This window comes from Pseudorasbora parva, chromosome 8, assembly GCF_024679245.1.
Source record: "Pseudorasbora parva isolate DD20220531a chromosome 8, ASM2467924v1, whole genome shotgun sequence".
In the NCBI taxonomy this organism is placed as follows: domain Eukaryota; kingdom Metazoa; phylum Chordata; class Actinopteri; order Cypriniformes; family Gobionidae; genus Pseudorasbora; species Pseudorasbora parva.
Window position 1 is genome coordinate 37,923,428 of NC_090179.1, and position 18,344 is coordinate 37,941,771.

The 18,344-nt window shown below is 39.0% G+C and overlaps 1 protein-coding gene across 1 annotated transcript in view; it reads right to left on the reverse strand.

Annotated features, from left to right (window-relative positions):
- The window catches only part of zbtb16b (zinc finger and BTB domain containing 16b), a 69,253-nt gene that overhangs the window by 8,526 nt on the left and 42,383 nt on the right, over positions 1–18,344 (reverse strand). The window contains exon 5 of the mRNA XM_067451152.1: positions 7,856–8,026. Coding sequence (XP_067307253.1) covers positions 7,856–8,026 — 171 coding nt within the window. The remainder of the gene's footprint in view (positions 1–7,855; positions 8,027–18,344) is intronic.

Below are 18,344 nucleotides of genomic sequence, written 5' to 3' on the forward strand. Positions count from 1 at the left end.
TGCATATTTGCTGTTTATTAGTACTTATAAAGCACATATAAACACTTTATTCTGCATGACAATATTCTACATCCCTTAATCATACCCAATACCTAAACTTAAACTCTACAAAAAATATTAATAAGCAGTAAATTAGGAGCTTATTGAGGCAAAAGTAGACAGTTTTTCTAATTCGCTTTGGTACATTTCTCGAATCATCCTCAACATTTGAAAAACAGTAAGTGCATTTCTCAAAACAAAATCCCCCAAATCCTCAAAATCCTTAGTTCATCTCTCTGAAGTAAATATCTGTGTCAATGAACCTGTCAGTGCCATCAGAATGAATCCTTGTGTCATTGTGTATGGATAACAGTTAAATTGCTTAGTCATGTTGTCAATATAACAGTGGCTCTGGAGGGATGTTCTGATGTAAACTATGGCGAAAGTTTTGATGACAATTATTGTAAATTGTAACTTCTAACTGTAACTTATTGTAAAGTCTAACTAAAGTAGAAATGTGAACGTCAAATGGAAATGTATAGAAATATGTTTGACATATTATGACAAGTTGCTCAAACCATTTTGCATGTAAAGACTTACATGGCTAAATGTTGTGGGGGGTGAGACTATTCAACAGAGACCCATTATAATACATTTTGATCAACATTACATAAGCAACTGATAATGTTGGAAACAGCAGATAATTTTACAATCACAAAAGCATTTGCAGCTTGTTCAAATAAATGAGAAACTGCTTTTTTTCATCTGCACAAGTGACACAATGTGAAGATTGAACAGTTGTGAGAATGCTATTTCGGTAACACTTTAGTATGGGGAACACATATTCACTATTAACTACGACTTTTGCCTCAATAAACTCCTAATTTACTGCTTTTTAAAAGTTTTTGTAGCATTTAAGTTTAGGTATTGGGTAGGATTAAGGGATGTAGAATAAGGTCATGCAGAATAAGGCATTAATATGCGCTTTATAAGTGCTAATAAAAAGACAATAGTCTTATGCATGCTAATAAGCAACTAGTTAAAAGTTAATAACTGAACCTTAAAATAAAGTGTTACCTTTATTTCTGATCTGAGAAATGTACCAAAGCGACTGAGAAAAACTGTAATAGTTAATCTGTTCCTCATCCTAAAGTGTTACTATTTACAGCATCAGCTGAGAGAATTTCTTTCATATTTCGTATTTAAGCAGAAATTACATTAAACTTAAATAAAACCCAAATGAATTGGAACTAATCCAATCAAATTAGTGTTAATTGAATATTATTTATATGCTTTATTAATATTTTGAGTTAGGTTTTAACCAATTAAATTATTGGTTAATAAAATAAATTTAACCAATTTTTATTGGTTTAGTTTTAATATTTCTATTTTTAAGTGTATTCTATTTTTAAGTGTATTCAGGTTGTTTTAGTCATTCATTTTAGTACTTCAAATTCAACCTATTTTATTTAAGTTAACTGCCAAAGCATTTCTAATTAAACTCTTCTAATAAACTCTTTCCCCTTACAATGGCCCCCGTAATATTTTGTTGTATGAATATCTGAACGTGCAACATACCAAAAGAAAGAAAGACTCCATCTGGATCATATTCAGAACGATGATCCAAACACAGATGGAATAGATTGAGTCCATTAACACCCTAAAGCTTCACAGTCGTATAACTCATTCTTGGTCGACATTTAATTCTGTAGCACTAGGCCGTTTTGATTTGATATTTGCAATTTAATGTTGATGATTGCATTATTTTGCATTTGCTTACGTATGATATCACTTGTTTCAGCTTCTTCTTCGTCTGTGTTTTGATCAGGAGATTCAGTATCTCTTTCAGAAGATGTGTTATAGCACCCCAACCATAAAAACACAGAAACCTGGAAAATTCTGGGGTTGGCAAGGGAAGAGTTAATATATATATATATATATTATAATTAATATAAACAACACTGAATTGAATAGGAATCAAATTGAACAATTAAATCAAGAGCTTCCTAGAATTTAATAAAATCTTTATCAGTACAGACCTATTTGTACAGTTTGTAACTGGTCGCAGATGGTCATTAGTTCTTGCAAATTGGTTTAGTTGGCAGACAGGGGACTAAGGCTGACCCGTACGAGCTGGTTAACCATGTTTAAAAACATAGCTTCAACTCAACCACCTAATTCTGGTATGACATGGATTTTTCTGTCAATCTATATTAAACAACAACACTAACATATCCTTAGTGATCACAAAGAACTGTGTTTTTCACATGTATCGATGCGGCGCAAAGTTATTAATATAGAGTAAACGTCAGAAGGTGCTGAAAGGGAATTATCCGGCACATTTCTCTCCGCTGGCTTTTTCTAATGTCAGTGATCAGTGCGAGTCTGATATGTGGTGATTCCAAACGTCGGCATATTGCTAATTGCTTTCCCGCTCTGACTAACAGCCCCTCATATCATTTCCTCAGACAGCAGCGGCATATAACGCTCGTAATATTTAATACATTTCAGCCCGGGCGGCGTGGCTTTAAAGTCATCGGCTGTGACCTATGCTCTTCATTATCTCCCTGTCCAAGTGTTAGACGTGCACAGGAATAAATTGCATCTCTTGTTATGTTCCGTCATGCTCCGACTTAAACCCTCCTCTTAAGAGACAATGCGGAAATTCCCAGAGCACGTTCTCTAAGCCAATCACGGCCCGCCATTCACATTCAAATACACTTCTGGCTGAGATGAATGGGTTTCTATCTGGGTTGAGAGAAAAAAAAAGCAAGCTGGGGCAGATGAGATCCCTAGTGAACAGATATGAGATGATAGATAGAGTGGCAGTCTTTATGCATCTGTATCAACTTATCCGATGCACCTTCTGAAAGCCCTCCAGCCTGTCTGTCATTAAAGTTAATTGCCCAGAGGCGGGCAGCAGGCAGGCCAGACTCACAACACCACAGGCATGCTAATGCGCTAACGCCGTCTACTGCGTGCGCATTCTGAACACATCGCTCGCATCAACTACCCGTCGGAGGAAATATCCACAGGTATCAGCTTCAGTGCATTTCCATGTCTGAAAGTCTATTGTTGCGCTGACAATGTCATACAGGAAGTTAAATGTGGCGTCAATACACATCAAAGGTTTTTTTTTTTTATGACGGCACGTTTTAAGGTTACTCTCCACTGGTGCATAATAAATAAAAAGCAGCGAATTTTACATTCTTAAATATTGAATAAGCTTTGCCCTGCCTGACAAAATGGCTTGAAAGTCAAGGCCGACCGACCTGCAGAGACTGTCTGCGCCATAAGCAATGTGAGCTTTGTGCTCTGTACCATCAAACACAGCTGTGAACATAGACAGCCGCCACTGTCTGCAAATGGTCTGGCAGTGAAATGGAGAGCGAACAGGAATGGCATATTAATGAGAACAGGCTGCATGTTCAGAATAAAGAGGAGCAACTGGAGATGCACGGAGCCCATTGTTTGGTTTGCCCCTCACATTGTAAATACAATGCAGATCATATGAAATATACAGGTAGGTGTTGTCAGGTGTTGTTGCTGCATCCTAAAAAATATGTTATACAACTATACTAAGCTGAAAAGACATGATTTATGAAAAGATTATTTATTCTGGTTATTGTTGGTGGACTAATATCTATCATCTAGCAAAAATGCTGGGTAACCAAAATGTTTTTTATATGACAATGGTTGATCAAGGCAGGCTTTCTGGTTTCGCTAGTTAGGAGGCCTGGTAGTGACTAGCATATTAACATCCAAAAGACAACATATACTGGTGTTCATGTATTCTAGTGAGCACAGATGTGGATTCACACCTCTTATAGGCTCCGCATGAAAGACTCATTTCTTAGTTGTTCCCTGTAGATACATTATCACTAGCATCTAGATACATTAGCAGTATCAAATTGAGTCTTAAAACAATGTATTTCCTAAAGGTAAATGTTAGGGTACAATGGGGCTAAAGGTGCCGTGGGGGAAAGGCGCCTTTGATTTTATTTCCTCTAAACCACTAGATGGCACAAAAACTTGCCACAGCACTTTCCAAAACAGCCGCTTTCAAGATGCTTATGGAAATTAGTCTGATCTTTGACGCGATCGCAGGCAGCAGCGCAAAGTTGATTCTGCGCTAGTTTGATCTAATTTTTTTTTTTAAATGTTGCAGATTTAAACAGCAAATTATATATTGAAATATTTTGAGACAATGGTCTTCTTAATGATTTACAGTTTTGTTCAAGGTAATTAAAGCAACAGTTTTTCAATAACGGAAAAATATGTAAAAGTGTGGCATTTGACATGGTTTGGTCAGCTGGCTGACTTTTCCATTTGTTGACATGACATGGTTAGATTCAGATATAAATATAATATATTAAATTATATAATATAATATATTAACCAGCAGCCATATCACCCTGTAGCCCAAGCAGGGCTGAGTTTGGTCAGTCCCTGGATGGGAGACCAAATGTGAAAACCAGGTTGCTGCTGGTAGAGGTGTTAGTGAGGCCAGCAGGGGGCGCTCACCCTGTGGTCTGTGTGGGTCCTAACACCCCAGTATAGTGATGGGGACACTATACTGACAAAGAGCACCGTCTTTTGGATGAGACTTTAAAACCAAGGTCCAGACTCTCTGTGGTCGTTAAAAATCCCAGGATGTCCTTCGATAAAGAGTAGAGGTGTAACCCCGGCATCCTGGCCAAATGTATCCACTGGGCTCTATCCGTCATGGCCTCCTAATAATCCCCCTCTCCTGATTGGCTTAATCACTCTGTCTCCTCTCCGCCAGTCAGCTGGTGTGTTTTGGGCGTTCTGGCGCAATATGGCTGCCGTCGCATCATCCAGGTGGATGCTGTGGTGGTTGAGGAGATTCCCCCCTTCAATGTAAAGCGCTTTGAGTGCCCAGAAAAGCGCTATATAAATATAATGAATAATTATTATTATTAAATATTATATCATATATAATATATCATATATTAAGTTGGGTGTCTACCTTAGAGAAAATTACCATATTTATAATGAAACAATCATATTTAAAAATATTATATTAATCATATAATAAAATCTAATTTATATCTGTATATATATATTAAATTATTATGGGATCTCCTTAAATGCTTTCAGAAACTTTTTAAAATCATATCTTTTTAAAATATATTTTGAAATACAGAAAATACTACAAGCTTTGCTAAAGTGATTTTATAATTTATTTTCATACAAAACCTGTTGCTCCATCAATGGTCAATACAAACATATTTGTCAATACAGACTATATATATATTTTTATTTATAATTTTTGTTTGTTTGTAATCACACACTATGGGAGTAGTGAAAAGCTTTTTTTTCTTAGAAAAATGCCTTTAGCCCCATTGCACCATATATTGAACTATTAACGCATACAGCAGTTGTCCAATTTCTTTCATATTTTTTAATAGTTTTTATTCATTTAATTACAGAGAAACATCTCAGCCTGCATTTATTTAATGCCCTAAACACCACAGTTCTGTATGTTGTTTAAAAATACTGCAATTCAAGTTAAGAAAAAAACAAACAGATTTTGCTTGGTGAAATAGCTACAGTAGTTGACATTTACTCAGACTCCGTTAGGAGCGTCAAAATGTCCTTTCAGATGTTGTTCTGGAAAAACCATGTACCCGGCGGTCTGTGGCGAGATGGAGCGCATACTTAATGCCTTGACTCTTTAAAAAAAAAAAAAACACCACTTCATTTCTGGCCTGTCTTATCAAAAATTTACATGTTGAGTCTAGACTTCAACTATCTCTGACAATCTTACTGGTACTTCAGGTCAGACAGAGAGAGCAAAAGCGAGAGAAAGATGCACTCTTGCAAGCAAATAGAGTAGGTCCATTTTTTGCTCTTTCAGTTCACCGTTAAACCAGATCCATTCGTCTCTCTATGTCTTGTTATGAAAGAAAGAACATTGATAACTGTATTAAACATGGTTATACAAAGTGAACTGATATAGTCTGTTCTAACTAAATGTAATGGATGTTCATTCATATTTACCAAGTTTCTAACTAATGTTGAGAGGAGCATATTTATACTTATAAAACGATTAGGCATGACGTTATGACCTGATACAATATTCTAATATTGTGATGGTCCCCCTAACAGCCAAAACAGCCCTGGCCCATCGAAAAATAGCAGATCCTTTAAGTCCTGTAAGATGCGAGGTGGGGCCTCCATGGATCCGACTTGTTTGTTCAGCACATCCCACAGATGCTCGACTGGATTGAGATTTGGGGAATTTGGAAGCAAACTCAACACCTCAAGCTCATTGTTGTGCTCCTCAAACCATTCCTGAACCATTTTTGCTTTGTGCCAGGGCACATTTTACTGCCGAAAGAGGCCACAGCCACAAGGGAAAACCGTTTCCATGAAAGGGTGTAGATGGTCTGCAACAATGCTTAGGTAGGGGGTACGAGTCAAAGTAACATCCACATGGATGGTAAGACCCAAGTGTTGGAAAAGAAAACGTGATTCATCAGATCCACAGTTCCATTGCTCTGTGGTCCAGATCTGATGCTCACATGCCCACTGTTGGCGCTTTCGATTGCGGACAGGGGTCAGCATGGGCCCCCTGACTGGTCTGCAGCTATGCATCCCCATACGCATTCTGACACCTTACTTTCAAAACCAGCATTAACTTCATGAGCAATTTGAGCTGCAGTAACTTGTTTGTTTGATCGGATCACAAGGACCAGCCTTTGCTCCCCATGTGCATCAATGAGCCTTGGCCGCCCATCACCCTGTCACTGGTTCACCACTGTTCCTCCCTTGGACCCCTTTTGATAGATACTGACCACTGCAGACCGGGAACACCCCACAAGAGCTGCAGTTTTGGAGATGCTCTGACCCAGTCGTCTAGCCATCACAATTTGGCCCTTGTCAAATTCGCTCAATTGCCCATTTTTCCTGCTTTAACACATCAACTTTGAGGACAAATGTTCACTTGCTGCCTAATATATCCCTCCCACTAACAGGTGCTGTGATGAGGAGATAATCAGTGTTATTCACTTCACCTGTTATAATGTTATGCTAAATCGGTGTGCATTGTAATCCTACCTGTTGTAATAATGGGAGTTTATCAACGCTTCTCCCTACCTCATTAAAATTCATCAAATGTTCTTTCTCTTGTCATTTTCTGATAAATTAATTCTTACATTCAGACATAAAGTGTAGAATGATAAAAAAAAAGGTCAGGCTTAAACTATGTCTGTGATAGGGTTTGACGTAAGCTTTAAGTTACCCTGAAGGAGACTATTTGAGAGAAAGGGGGAGGTGAGGTCGAGTAAGAGACAAACAACAGAAAATAGTCTAAACCTCAGATGGGCAGCCCACGGACTGTAGCGAGACAAAGTTTAGTTCACAAGTTTCAATGCTGGAAGAAGTCACTGGATTGACAAAGTTTCTTCTCATGTTCTTGGCATTGAATCTTTATTCAAAAGATAAGTTTGAGTAAGTCAAAGACATACTAGCCATTATTTGAGTAAGTGTATCCCTCAGTTTGTTGCATAATGGTCAGCATAGCATAGCATTGCCCTCAGTGTTAGCATTGACAGAAATTAGGCCGCTTCCTACCTAGGTGGGTGGTTCTTCAGCATAAATGTGATCATATGTACCTGACTTTGTGGATATGCAAAAAAACTGGTTTGTCTGAGGATAAGAGGTTTATATAACCTTAGCAAGACTATATGAACAGGCTCCTCCTGAACTTTTTTTTAAACTTTGCCACATCTCAGCTAGTGGCCCGCTTGCCCTTTTGTGCATTACATGTGGTAGTGAGGTGTGAAGTTGTTAATGTGCTTTTAGATGACTCAGATATCAGCGGTGTGAGTGGTGCTCAGGTGAAGCTCACCTGTGTGCGAGCGGAGATGGCGTTTGAGCGCCGTGTGGCTCGGGAAAGTGCGTTCGCACTCGCTGCAGATGTAGCTGCGCATGCCGGCGTGAATCTCCATGTGCTGCTGCAAAGCCTTCTGGGTCTGGAAACGCTTCCCACACAGAAGACAAAACACTGCCATGTCTGAGCCTTAAGAAGAAAGACAGGGGGAAGAAGGGGGTGGGAGTTCAATTAGCGTTTAATGCAAAGATTGCAGAATTTGGCCTTGAGTACAATGTGGCAAAATGAATGAATAAGTCTATATGTTTCATAATGGATGGGGTTAAGGAGACTTAGACGGACTGCCTTAGTTTCTCTTCTCTCCACAACAAAAGCAGTGCTTTCAGTATCTATGGCCAATCAATAATGTATCTTTCAAGTAAAGCTGTCTCTAATTTAAAATCTTTGTGAATGCCCAGTGGTGGGTTCGTGAACAGCAGGCTGGGATTGACTTCTCACTCAATCAATCAGCATTTACGAAAGAGCTCAGAGTAGAAAAAAAGCATTAGTGCTTCAGACACATAAAAATGAACCACTACACTTCACTGACAGCCCATCTGTAATGTGAGCTTTGTGTAAATGTACTCAGACAAGTTGTCCGATGTCTGCTATTTCCATTCTCCCCAAGTTTAAGGGCCAAAATTGATTACGAAGGGCCATTTAGGGGCCAGCATTGGATATTCTTCCACAAAAAACAAAAGGACTTAGGGTTATTTAAAACAAAGAAGGAATATGAAACAATGTAAAATAATAAAGAACCTTTTCAGATTCTGCAACTTTTCTAGGTAATCAAATCAAATAAATTAAATGCAATAAATTAGCGTCGTTGATCAGGAACACCTTTCTAGAGATGGTTAGATATTCTTGCAAATAAAATAATCAAAGTTATTATTAAAAATAGGATTATATTTGTAATTCTTAAAAATAATAATAATAATAAAAATAATAATAATAAAAAATAATAAAAAAAAAAAATATATATATATATATATATATAATTTAATATTTAATATTATTAGGAATTCTGGAATCCATTGTCCTCCCAGACTATGGTGCTGAAAATAAAAGTTATTTTGGAAGCCACTTTAGCTCCAAGGCTCACAAACGAAAAACATTCAAGGCAAATCTCACTGTGAAAGCTGCAGAAATACAAATGATGACACATTCTTGAGCTTCATTATATCAGACACATAACAGATATTTGTGTTGTCAGCTCTTTTCAGAAAAAAAAATGAGGCAATTCGACACAGGCATAAATATATGAGGCAACTGTGGTGAAGAAAAAGAAAACACAAGAGGAAGAGAGAGAGAGAGGGAGAGAGAGGGAGCTTAGCTTCACTACTGTTTAATGTCTTTAGGAATAATTCACCTCTGCAACTCTAACTATTTATACCATCACTCAGTTCCACTGAGAGCATCCCCTGCTTCTATTTTTCCTCATTCTTCTCTCCTTCTGTCTCCCTCGTTCGTTTGTGTCTAGCTCCCAGCAGAGCTTTAATGGTTCTGAAGTGGCTGACAGAGTAGCTTAAGCCGGGTGAATAGGGCTGTTAATGGAGCCAGCTCCTCTCTCAGAGTGAGTGTCAGAGACTCGGCTCTCCTCAACAGCTGCTGTAGTTTCCCACCGACTCCAGAGCTGCCCATTACCCACACTACACCTCACTGACACATACAACAGCGGAAAGAGGTGTGTCACCAGCTACTCCTGCAAAAAAATGTGTCATTTACTGTGTTTTCTAACACAAAGACAGAAGGGTTGGGCAAAATACAGAATTTAAGAATCTCATTCAATTCATGAGTTTTTGAGTTATATGAGCTATTCATAACTCAAGCAATACGGTACTGAATTGGAATCAACATTTGAATTATTTAATGAATTCAACAGTCACAACTGAACATTTTTGTCTTAATTCAAGTTTTGTGATAAAACGAATCTCGGTTTCCACAACAAGCTTAACTGTTTTCAACATTGATAATAATAAGAAATATTTCTGAGCTACAAATCAGCATATTAGAATGATTTCTGAAGGATCAGTTGACACTGAAGACTGGAGTAATGATGCTGAAAATTCAACTTGCGTCACAGGAATAAATTACATTTTAATATATATTCTAATATAACACATCACTCCAGGGTCAAAATGACCTGAAGCCCTAAAATTACACTTTTTTTTGTTCCAGAAAGCTTTATTCCTTTCATTTTAATGCTTTATTTTGGAGATTTTTTGTTATTTTTTTATTTACCTTTAAATTACTAGATTTTATCAATAAATAATAAAGTAAATAATAATTTAAGGACAGTCTTCAGATTCTTTCTGCCGGCGATTTGATTTTACCCTGCAGTTCAGTCTGGAAACCTGTACATTCATCTCTACTGCTTCTGTTGTGGTAACCAATCACAGACTGGCTTATCCACCTGTCTATTATCAACCTGTGCTATTGGCAGGTTTAACATGCTGACAGATAGAGAAGCGATGGGTCATTGCCTGTTGATAACACCTCTTGTGGTCTGATTGGTTGAAGGAGGACTATCCAGTTGCTTACAGAGTTATTTGAATAATGCCAGTTGATCACGACTCTTGTGCAGTAGAAGAGCAGCCTCCAGACCAGTGTTCAATTTTTAATTGAGCTTGGTCTGGTGATAGCCAGACAAGCATAACCTTTTAATTCAGCTCAAAATATCTTACATTGGGTGTCTTTGGTGAACTCTTGTGAAGAAAAATATAACATGATATTACATTAACTCTTGCCACTAGATGCCTTGCAGCATCAGGGCTGGGTTCTAAAGCCAGTTTTTTTCAGATACACATGCAGACATTATAAAATCATTTTTTTTAGTTTGAACTTTGAGCATTTTTAGGTTGTACCTAAAAATGTGTACTGAAGCATTCCTTGCATTCCATTCATTCCTAAGGGGGACTCCTAATTGACCCGCGAGTGAAGGATTTGTTACTTGTTTAAATTTCAAGCACAAAATTCCTTGAATCAAGTCAATCATTTTTTTTGTTGGTGTATTTGTGGTCCAAGAGTGACAAAAGTTTCGGGTCAAAATGACCTGAGGGAAGGATGAGGGTAAAAAAATAAGATATATATAATCAAGCAAGTAAGCTTTAATGCTTACTTGCTTGATTATTTATGAATAATTCTTTTTGTTTTTTAATATATATATATATCGGTCTTAGTTTTTTTAAATCTAAAAGCTTATTTAAAAAAATTAAGAGAAAATATATTGACTGCTAGCACATAAAAAGCACGCTATCATAGATAAAGAAAGGATGGAATGTAGTGGTTTGGCTCATTGTGTGGTGTGTGTAAGTGGGGTCAGAGGTCAGGAGTGCAGGAGGCAGATGTGGGAAGAATGCATTAATAAGAAAACAAAAACATCACTGAACACGGTAAAGGGATTGCGTTATGATGATTCTTCATAAATTACATTTTTGTTTGGCTGTAAATCACATCACGAACCGCGAAAAAAAAAAGAGTTTTTAATTTAGTTTGCCACGATGTTAGAGTGTTCTGGATGGTTGTCAGGGTGTTGCTAGGTGGTTACGTTTTGGCCTAGTTTCTATGATATCCACCAACATGGTTCAGGTCACTCTTTCATCTAATTCTATGGAAATGTTGCCAGTTGGCCTAAACATGAATTCAAATGCTTAAGGAGGAGTTATTTTAATACATAGAGTTAATCTTAAACATGAACAAGTGTAATGGCGATGCAAGCAAACACCAATAATGAAGAAAAAACTTCAGAAAATCATCTACTAACCATTTGGTCTAGACATGGAGCTTTTTATCTGTTGTGTCTAGGATAGTCTTTTAGCCCTGCTTATGTAGAATTAATGAAGATACACTCTCTTGAAGATAACACATTAATCATATAAAGCATGCTTTAAAAATTCATACATAGTACTGGCTCCTATTTCACATGCAGGGCCAGAACCATCTTCCCACATCACACCTGAACTTTAATGTCAAAACTCCATTTAAACAGATTAAACGGCGTTATCTTCGCCTCTTAAAAAACGAAAATACACAAGAAGCCGAGACCGCCTGTTCTGGCCCAATATCATTTACAATTGAGAGAGAGGCTGCTTGCATCTCGCCGATTCTTACAAATCCCCTTTAATCAGATATGAGAGGAACAGAGACGAGGAGCGCGGGGGGAGGACGAGCATTAGTAAACACGAGGCTGTTCGGTGGCTTCATTGGCATTCGAGTGGGGTTAGAGTGCTGCATTTAAAATGCTGCCTGATGAGGACTACAAAATCAAACCATTTGTTACCACTATTGAGGAGCCTGCAGGCAACAGGCAATTAAATTGGAATTAGTGCAGGGAGATCAGATACAGATGATTCACACACAGAGAGGGGGGAGCTGTCAAAGCCGGAGTTTCATTTCGTTTGGAGGGAACAAATACTTCAAGAGTAAACACATTTATCCCTCTGGCTTGCAAGCTCACCATCCGCAGCGAATGCAACTCTGCCATGATTCTGAACTGAATGCGATTTACTAACATGGATTGTAAATACAAGAAACAAACATGCGTCTCGAGAACAGAATAAACACATCATCCTTTGAATGACACTGCTGGCTTCAAATGAAAGCTGCAGTGTAGCATTTTCACGTCGCCGATTGCAAAAATAGAGTCTCCTCTCTGTCGCAGTTTGGCCTAAGCCGGTCTAACACATCTGGTGTTGGCATTCCCATCATTACAATGACAGTTGCCATACAGACCCTGCGGTATGACATCTGATTTCTGACATCTTTGCTTCATGGACACTTATCTAATTTTGGATTACCTGAGCCGTGAAAGATCCCTATATTAGAACCCATGACCAAAAACATGACAAAAAATTTACGCAGGGTTAGTAAATTAGCCGCGGTGGACTTGAACTTGACAAACGTTTACATTTTTTTTTTTTTTTTTAATATTTTTTTTAATGTAATGAATTCCTGTGATGGCAAAGCTGAATGTTCAGCATCATTACTGGAGTCTTCATTGTCACATGATCCTTCAGAAATTATTCTAATATGATTTGCTGCTTAAAGGGGGGGTGAAACACTCAGTTTCAGTCAATCTCATGTCAATCTTGAGTACCTATAGAGTAGTATTGCATCCTTCATACCTCCGAAAAGTCTTTAGTTTTATTATATTTATAAAAGAAATATAGGCTGTACCGAGTCTTTCCGGAAAAAACCGAGCGCCTGGAGGCGTATCGTGTGGGCGGAGCTAAAGAATGACGAATGCGCAAAGCGGTGACGTCCTCAAGCGTGGAGAAACCCATGGCTATCTCAGCTAATAGATATATGATCCAGAATCATTCGGAGGCCGAAATAAATTGAACAGGAGAAAAAGCAACATCAGGACGTCCGTCTCTGTGGTATGTACTGTATTTAGTGTACAGTCAACATTTGTGTGTGTTTACTCGCAGTTTATGAGGACATGATTCGGTTTATGGACTATTGTATGCAACTAAACCTTAGCAGTAGCAAGCAAAACGGTTTTGCACGTCAGACTAGTGTAACGTTATACATAGAACAGCAATGGAGTCCGTTAGCGCATTTGAATGACGAAGCACGCGATCGTGTCGTTTACTGATGTTTACTCACGCGACGGTAGCCAATAGCAGAGACATTTGAAGCAGTTTTACTCACCGGCTGCTTCCAAAGCAGGACCGAACCTTTATCGCTGGGACCGCGCCGTCAAAAACACACTTCTTTGGTATGATTTGGTGAAGTCCTGTGACAGCAGTGACCGTGGAGATCCACTTTGCGACGCGACTGAAGCGATGTTGTGAAGCGTCCCGTCATTTCTGCGTTCAAATCGGTTCAAATGCAGCGCTGCCTTCCCGGAATGCGGTGCTGAAGCGTTGAAGTCGCTCGACGTCACCCATAGGAATAAAGTGGAGCGCGGCGCAGAGTGTTTTTGGGCGTGCATTTCCTCTCTCGCTCTAATCTACCGGGAGAAGAGCCCGTACGGCCCATACAAGGACCTTCCGCTCTATCGACGTCAAGCCGAGCCATACTCGAAAAAAACTCTCCAAAACTTGTGAGAAACCGGAAGGAGTATTTTTGACACAGAAATACTCCATCAAACGTCCAACATTAGTTTTTGAAACTTTGCCTCTTTAGGATGGGAATCCAAGTCTTTATCAGTATAAAAAGCTCAGTATGCATGAAACAGCATTTCACCCCCCCTATAAGAAACATTTCTTATTGTTTTCATATTTTTGTTGAATTCGTGATACATTTTTCAAGATTCTTTGATGAATTATAAAAAAAAATCTGCAACATTATAAATGTCGTCTTTGCTGTCTCTTTTAATCAATTAAATGCATCCTTGCTGAATAAAAGTATTAGTTTTTCAAAACTTTTTACTGACCCTAAACATTTGAATGGGATCCTGTGTAATAGTGAATAATTCAGCTTATAATGCTAAAAGCCAAGCTGTAACGCTTGACACTTCTTGGTTGTCATGTAAATAGTCAATCATTTATGTATTTTAAAATAAAAAAGAAGAAACCTCCAACACCAGTTTCCATTGTACCATGCTGTGTGCATCACATTCAAGTGACCCTTCGTCTGTCATTACCATCGCCCCCCCCTTTCACTTTCTCAAGGATTTCATTTACAGACGACAAACCGCTGACTGCTCGTACTTGTTAATAATCGTTAGGACGGGGAAAAAGCCCTGTGTGACTCTACAAACAGTTGTGCCTAAAGCCCCTCACTGGAATGCATTGTACCTACTGGTATAATTTATTCGGCAGGCCATCTGGACAGTGAGGGGACAATCAGGCTTAGAGTATGAATGACCCGCTCTATTGTTTACACGTCCACAGGTCCACCTCTTACTCGGCTAATCTGTGTGACTCCTCTGGCTTTTAAAGCGCACTGCTGCTGAGGTGGCTTTTCCACAGCACAAAAGGCTCTCAGCAGTCCCTCATTAAGACGCGACCACGGGATCGTGTCTTACCTTCGTCTGCTGTCGGAGGTGCCCGGCTAATCATTAAAGAGTTGAATCGCACACAATTAATAAATAGCTGGCGGGAAAAAGATCTGAATATTGACGAGAGAGAGAGAGGGAGAGAGAAAGAGAGAGAGAGAGAGAGAGAGAGAGAGAGAGAGAGAGAGAGAGAGAGAGAGAGAGAGAGAGAGAGAGAGAGAGAGAGAGAGAGAGAGATGCATTGAACATGAGTGGAAATACTAGCGCATTAAAGTTCTCTCTGCCTGAATAGTAATATGCTTCACATGTGCTTTATCATCAATAAAGTTCAATCTGTCTATCTTGAATGTATGTGATTCAGCGAATGGAGCTAAATATAACAGTTTTGAGGAAGAAAAAGAAAAAAAGAGGGGTGGTATAGGGGACTATATAAACATATAAACATACAAAGAAACCTTGCCTCATGTAAAGGTGAAATAACCTTCTGAAATCCATTACAAAGGTAAAGGTCTCTGAAGGTCTCTCAGAGAGAGAGAGAGAGAGAGAGAGAGAGAGAGAGAGAGAGAGAGAGAGAGAGAGAGAGAGAGAGAGAGAGAGAGAGAGGGAGAGGGAGATGCGTACATGACTATGGGATGTCAGCGTTCATTCAGAACAAGCCTCTCCTTTTACTGACGGTCAGGGCGCAGAAAAAGGTGCTGGCAGCAAGCAATTGCTTGATTTTTATTTGCCTTATGACAAAATATTACATTTTGGGTAGGTCTGCAAGGCATAAAGCACATGCACAATATCAACAAGTGTATCAACTAAGCAAAGATGCACCGGTGGTCAATCTGAAGTCTTCTTTTCTTCTTTTGGCTGAACTATGTTTCGGGCTTGCACACAAACTGCACTGAAATCCTTTCCTAAAATAGAATTTGTGTGGAAGTATTACAAAGTCTGTAAACAGGGCATTAACACAGGCCGGAGACGGGACAGGACGCAAAGAGGAGAGGAGAGGAGAGGAGAGCACAGATGCATACTGTACCAGGCACAAAAGCTCACTGTTCGTGATGCTCGAAATATTTAAAGAACAATCTAAATATTGAATTGGGGGCAGCGGTTAATATGAAAGCATCTATAAAGGAAACTGACTGTCTTCAGAAAAGTTTGGCCATGTTTTCTTTTTTCTTACCTCTGTATAATGCCTATTAAACCAGCTGTTATAAGCACAGTGATGCTTTGTGTACCACGGTAACAATTTAAAAGCTATATCGCTGCTGTTCCACAAGCGCTACCTATTGACAGAGAATGAATTTGTGATACCATTCAGTCCGCCTGCTCATGCTACATGTGTGTAGCATCTTTGTTTGGATCATGATTAGATGCAGTTGTTGCCTCTACTTTCAAATAGCTACAGATATTTCTGTTTATCCAGTTTGAGCGCAGAATCTTGGAACATGCGGTCTTCACCTCACAGTCGGTGGAAAAGAATCGGGATAGGACTCATGTTCATGGATAATAACGTGATTATTAACGTTACTGTAATATGAAACAGAGCAGGACGGAGTGTTGTAGAGCTGAGCAAGGCCGCTGGAGCGATTGTTGCGCAACCCACCGTTCACGAGCAGTAGGACTTTTATTATGACGGGACACAGTCGCCGGCGCAATTTCTGCTTTTCCGGTCATGAGTATGAGGTAACGCAGCTCTGTTTATCATATTAGATACATTTAAGTGTTTTTAAAATGATGTTATGACGTTACTCTGTGTGTTCGCTCGGCGCTGCTGTGACATGTTCACACTGCTAAGAGTAAAGCGCTTCTGCAGAATAAAACCGAGGGTAACGCAGAGATGACGCGATTGACAGGCGACTCCCTCAGACGTCTCGGCTCCTTGGTTAAAATAGCAATTTTCTCACAATTTACAAATAGTTGGAAACATTTGGGATATTGTAACTACTCAACAGAAGAAAATATATAACACTGGCCTGGCGTTCTTTGGATATTTTACTGCAAAAATACTACATAGTGCAACTTTAACGTGGATGCCTCGTGTGAATGCAGAGTGAGACACTTGTTCATAAATGGATGCCCACTTGTTCACACTGCAGTGAGCCAGATCGATATAAAACATGGTACTCACGGTAAATCAAGAAAACCAGATTTAAATCATAAGACTAACTGTGTTGAGCCGTATAACAAAGATTAGTTAACAGTTGCTCACCTGTTTAATAAAACACATTATACATTGGACTGCATATGGTAAATGGACTTTTATCCAAAGCGCTTTACATTTTTGCCTCACATTCACCCATTCATACACCGACGGCGATGTCAGCCATGTAAGGCGCCATCCAGCTCGTCGGGAGCAGCTGGGGTTAGGTGTCTTGCTCATGGACACCTCGACACTTGGTCAGGTGGAACCGGGGATTGAACCACCAACCTTCTGGTTTGTAGACAACCTACATGAACCACTGAGCCACTGCCGCCCTTACATTAAAGCATCTTTAATGTTTCCATGGTTTCAACAAAATAAAACCGAGGAAATCGAGGGTAACGCAGGTAGGATGTCATTGATGGGCAACGCACGGACACGGTCCGTGTCCTGGTTAAAAATGACTTATTTCTGTGGATTTAAACATTCTTGGAAACATTTGGGATAGTGTAAGTACACAAGTCAACAGCTAACATACTGTGCCTTTAAAGTAGAATTTCCATCCCATTTGCTTATACAAAATCCAGTAAAACATTGAAATCAGCCATGAAAAAACATGATCGGTGCATCCCTAACTGTAACAATATCAAGGTGAGTCAACTGGATTGAAACTCTCTCACACTGGCCCGGGCTCATTGTTTGAGCTCTGCAGTGAACTGAATAAATATGAAAAAAAAAATCAAGCAAAAAACAAAACAAAACAATTCTAATATTTTATATGCATTTATGTATTATACATGATGGCATATTTATCAGGAATGTTTCTCTGTTTTGTATGAGAGGTGGCATTTGCTACACATCACTGACCCATGGCCAGCAGGGGGCGCACTCTGTAACAGCAACTCATGACGCAGGAGGTTTCCTCAAATGACCCCATCCCACAGCACGCTTCACATACATAAACCCGTAGCTGTGAGTCACGCTTCTGTCTGAACCATCTTAATGAGCAACATTTATACATTTTTTGCATCTGACCTCATTACCGTTTCAGTCCAATGAGAACCAAGAATGCTTTATATTGCTCTCCACATTAGGATAGAGTTCAATGTTATTACAGGATGATTTAGATGCAGCATTTTAATACCATGGCTCCTAATTAAAGAAGTGCATCGAATATAAAACTACCGGAGTGGATAATGCAGCCTATTAAACTACAGGAGTGTACAAAAGGCCATATGTATTTGTCTTTTATCAGTCTATAAATCAATACACCTCAAAGCTGATGTATTGACACAACAGACTTTTTCTCACCCCTATTTGATCGTCCTGCCAATTAAGCCTTGTTTTAAAAGTTGGCTGAGACCTTTTCAGAGAACGGTAGAAAATTAATTCCT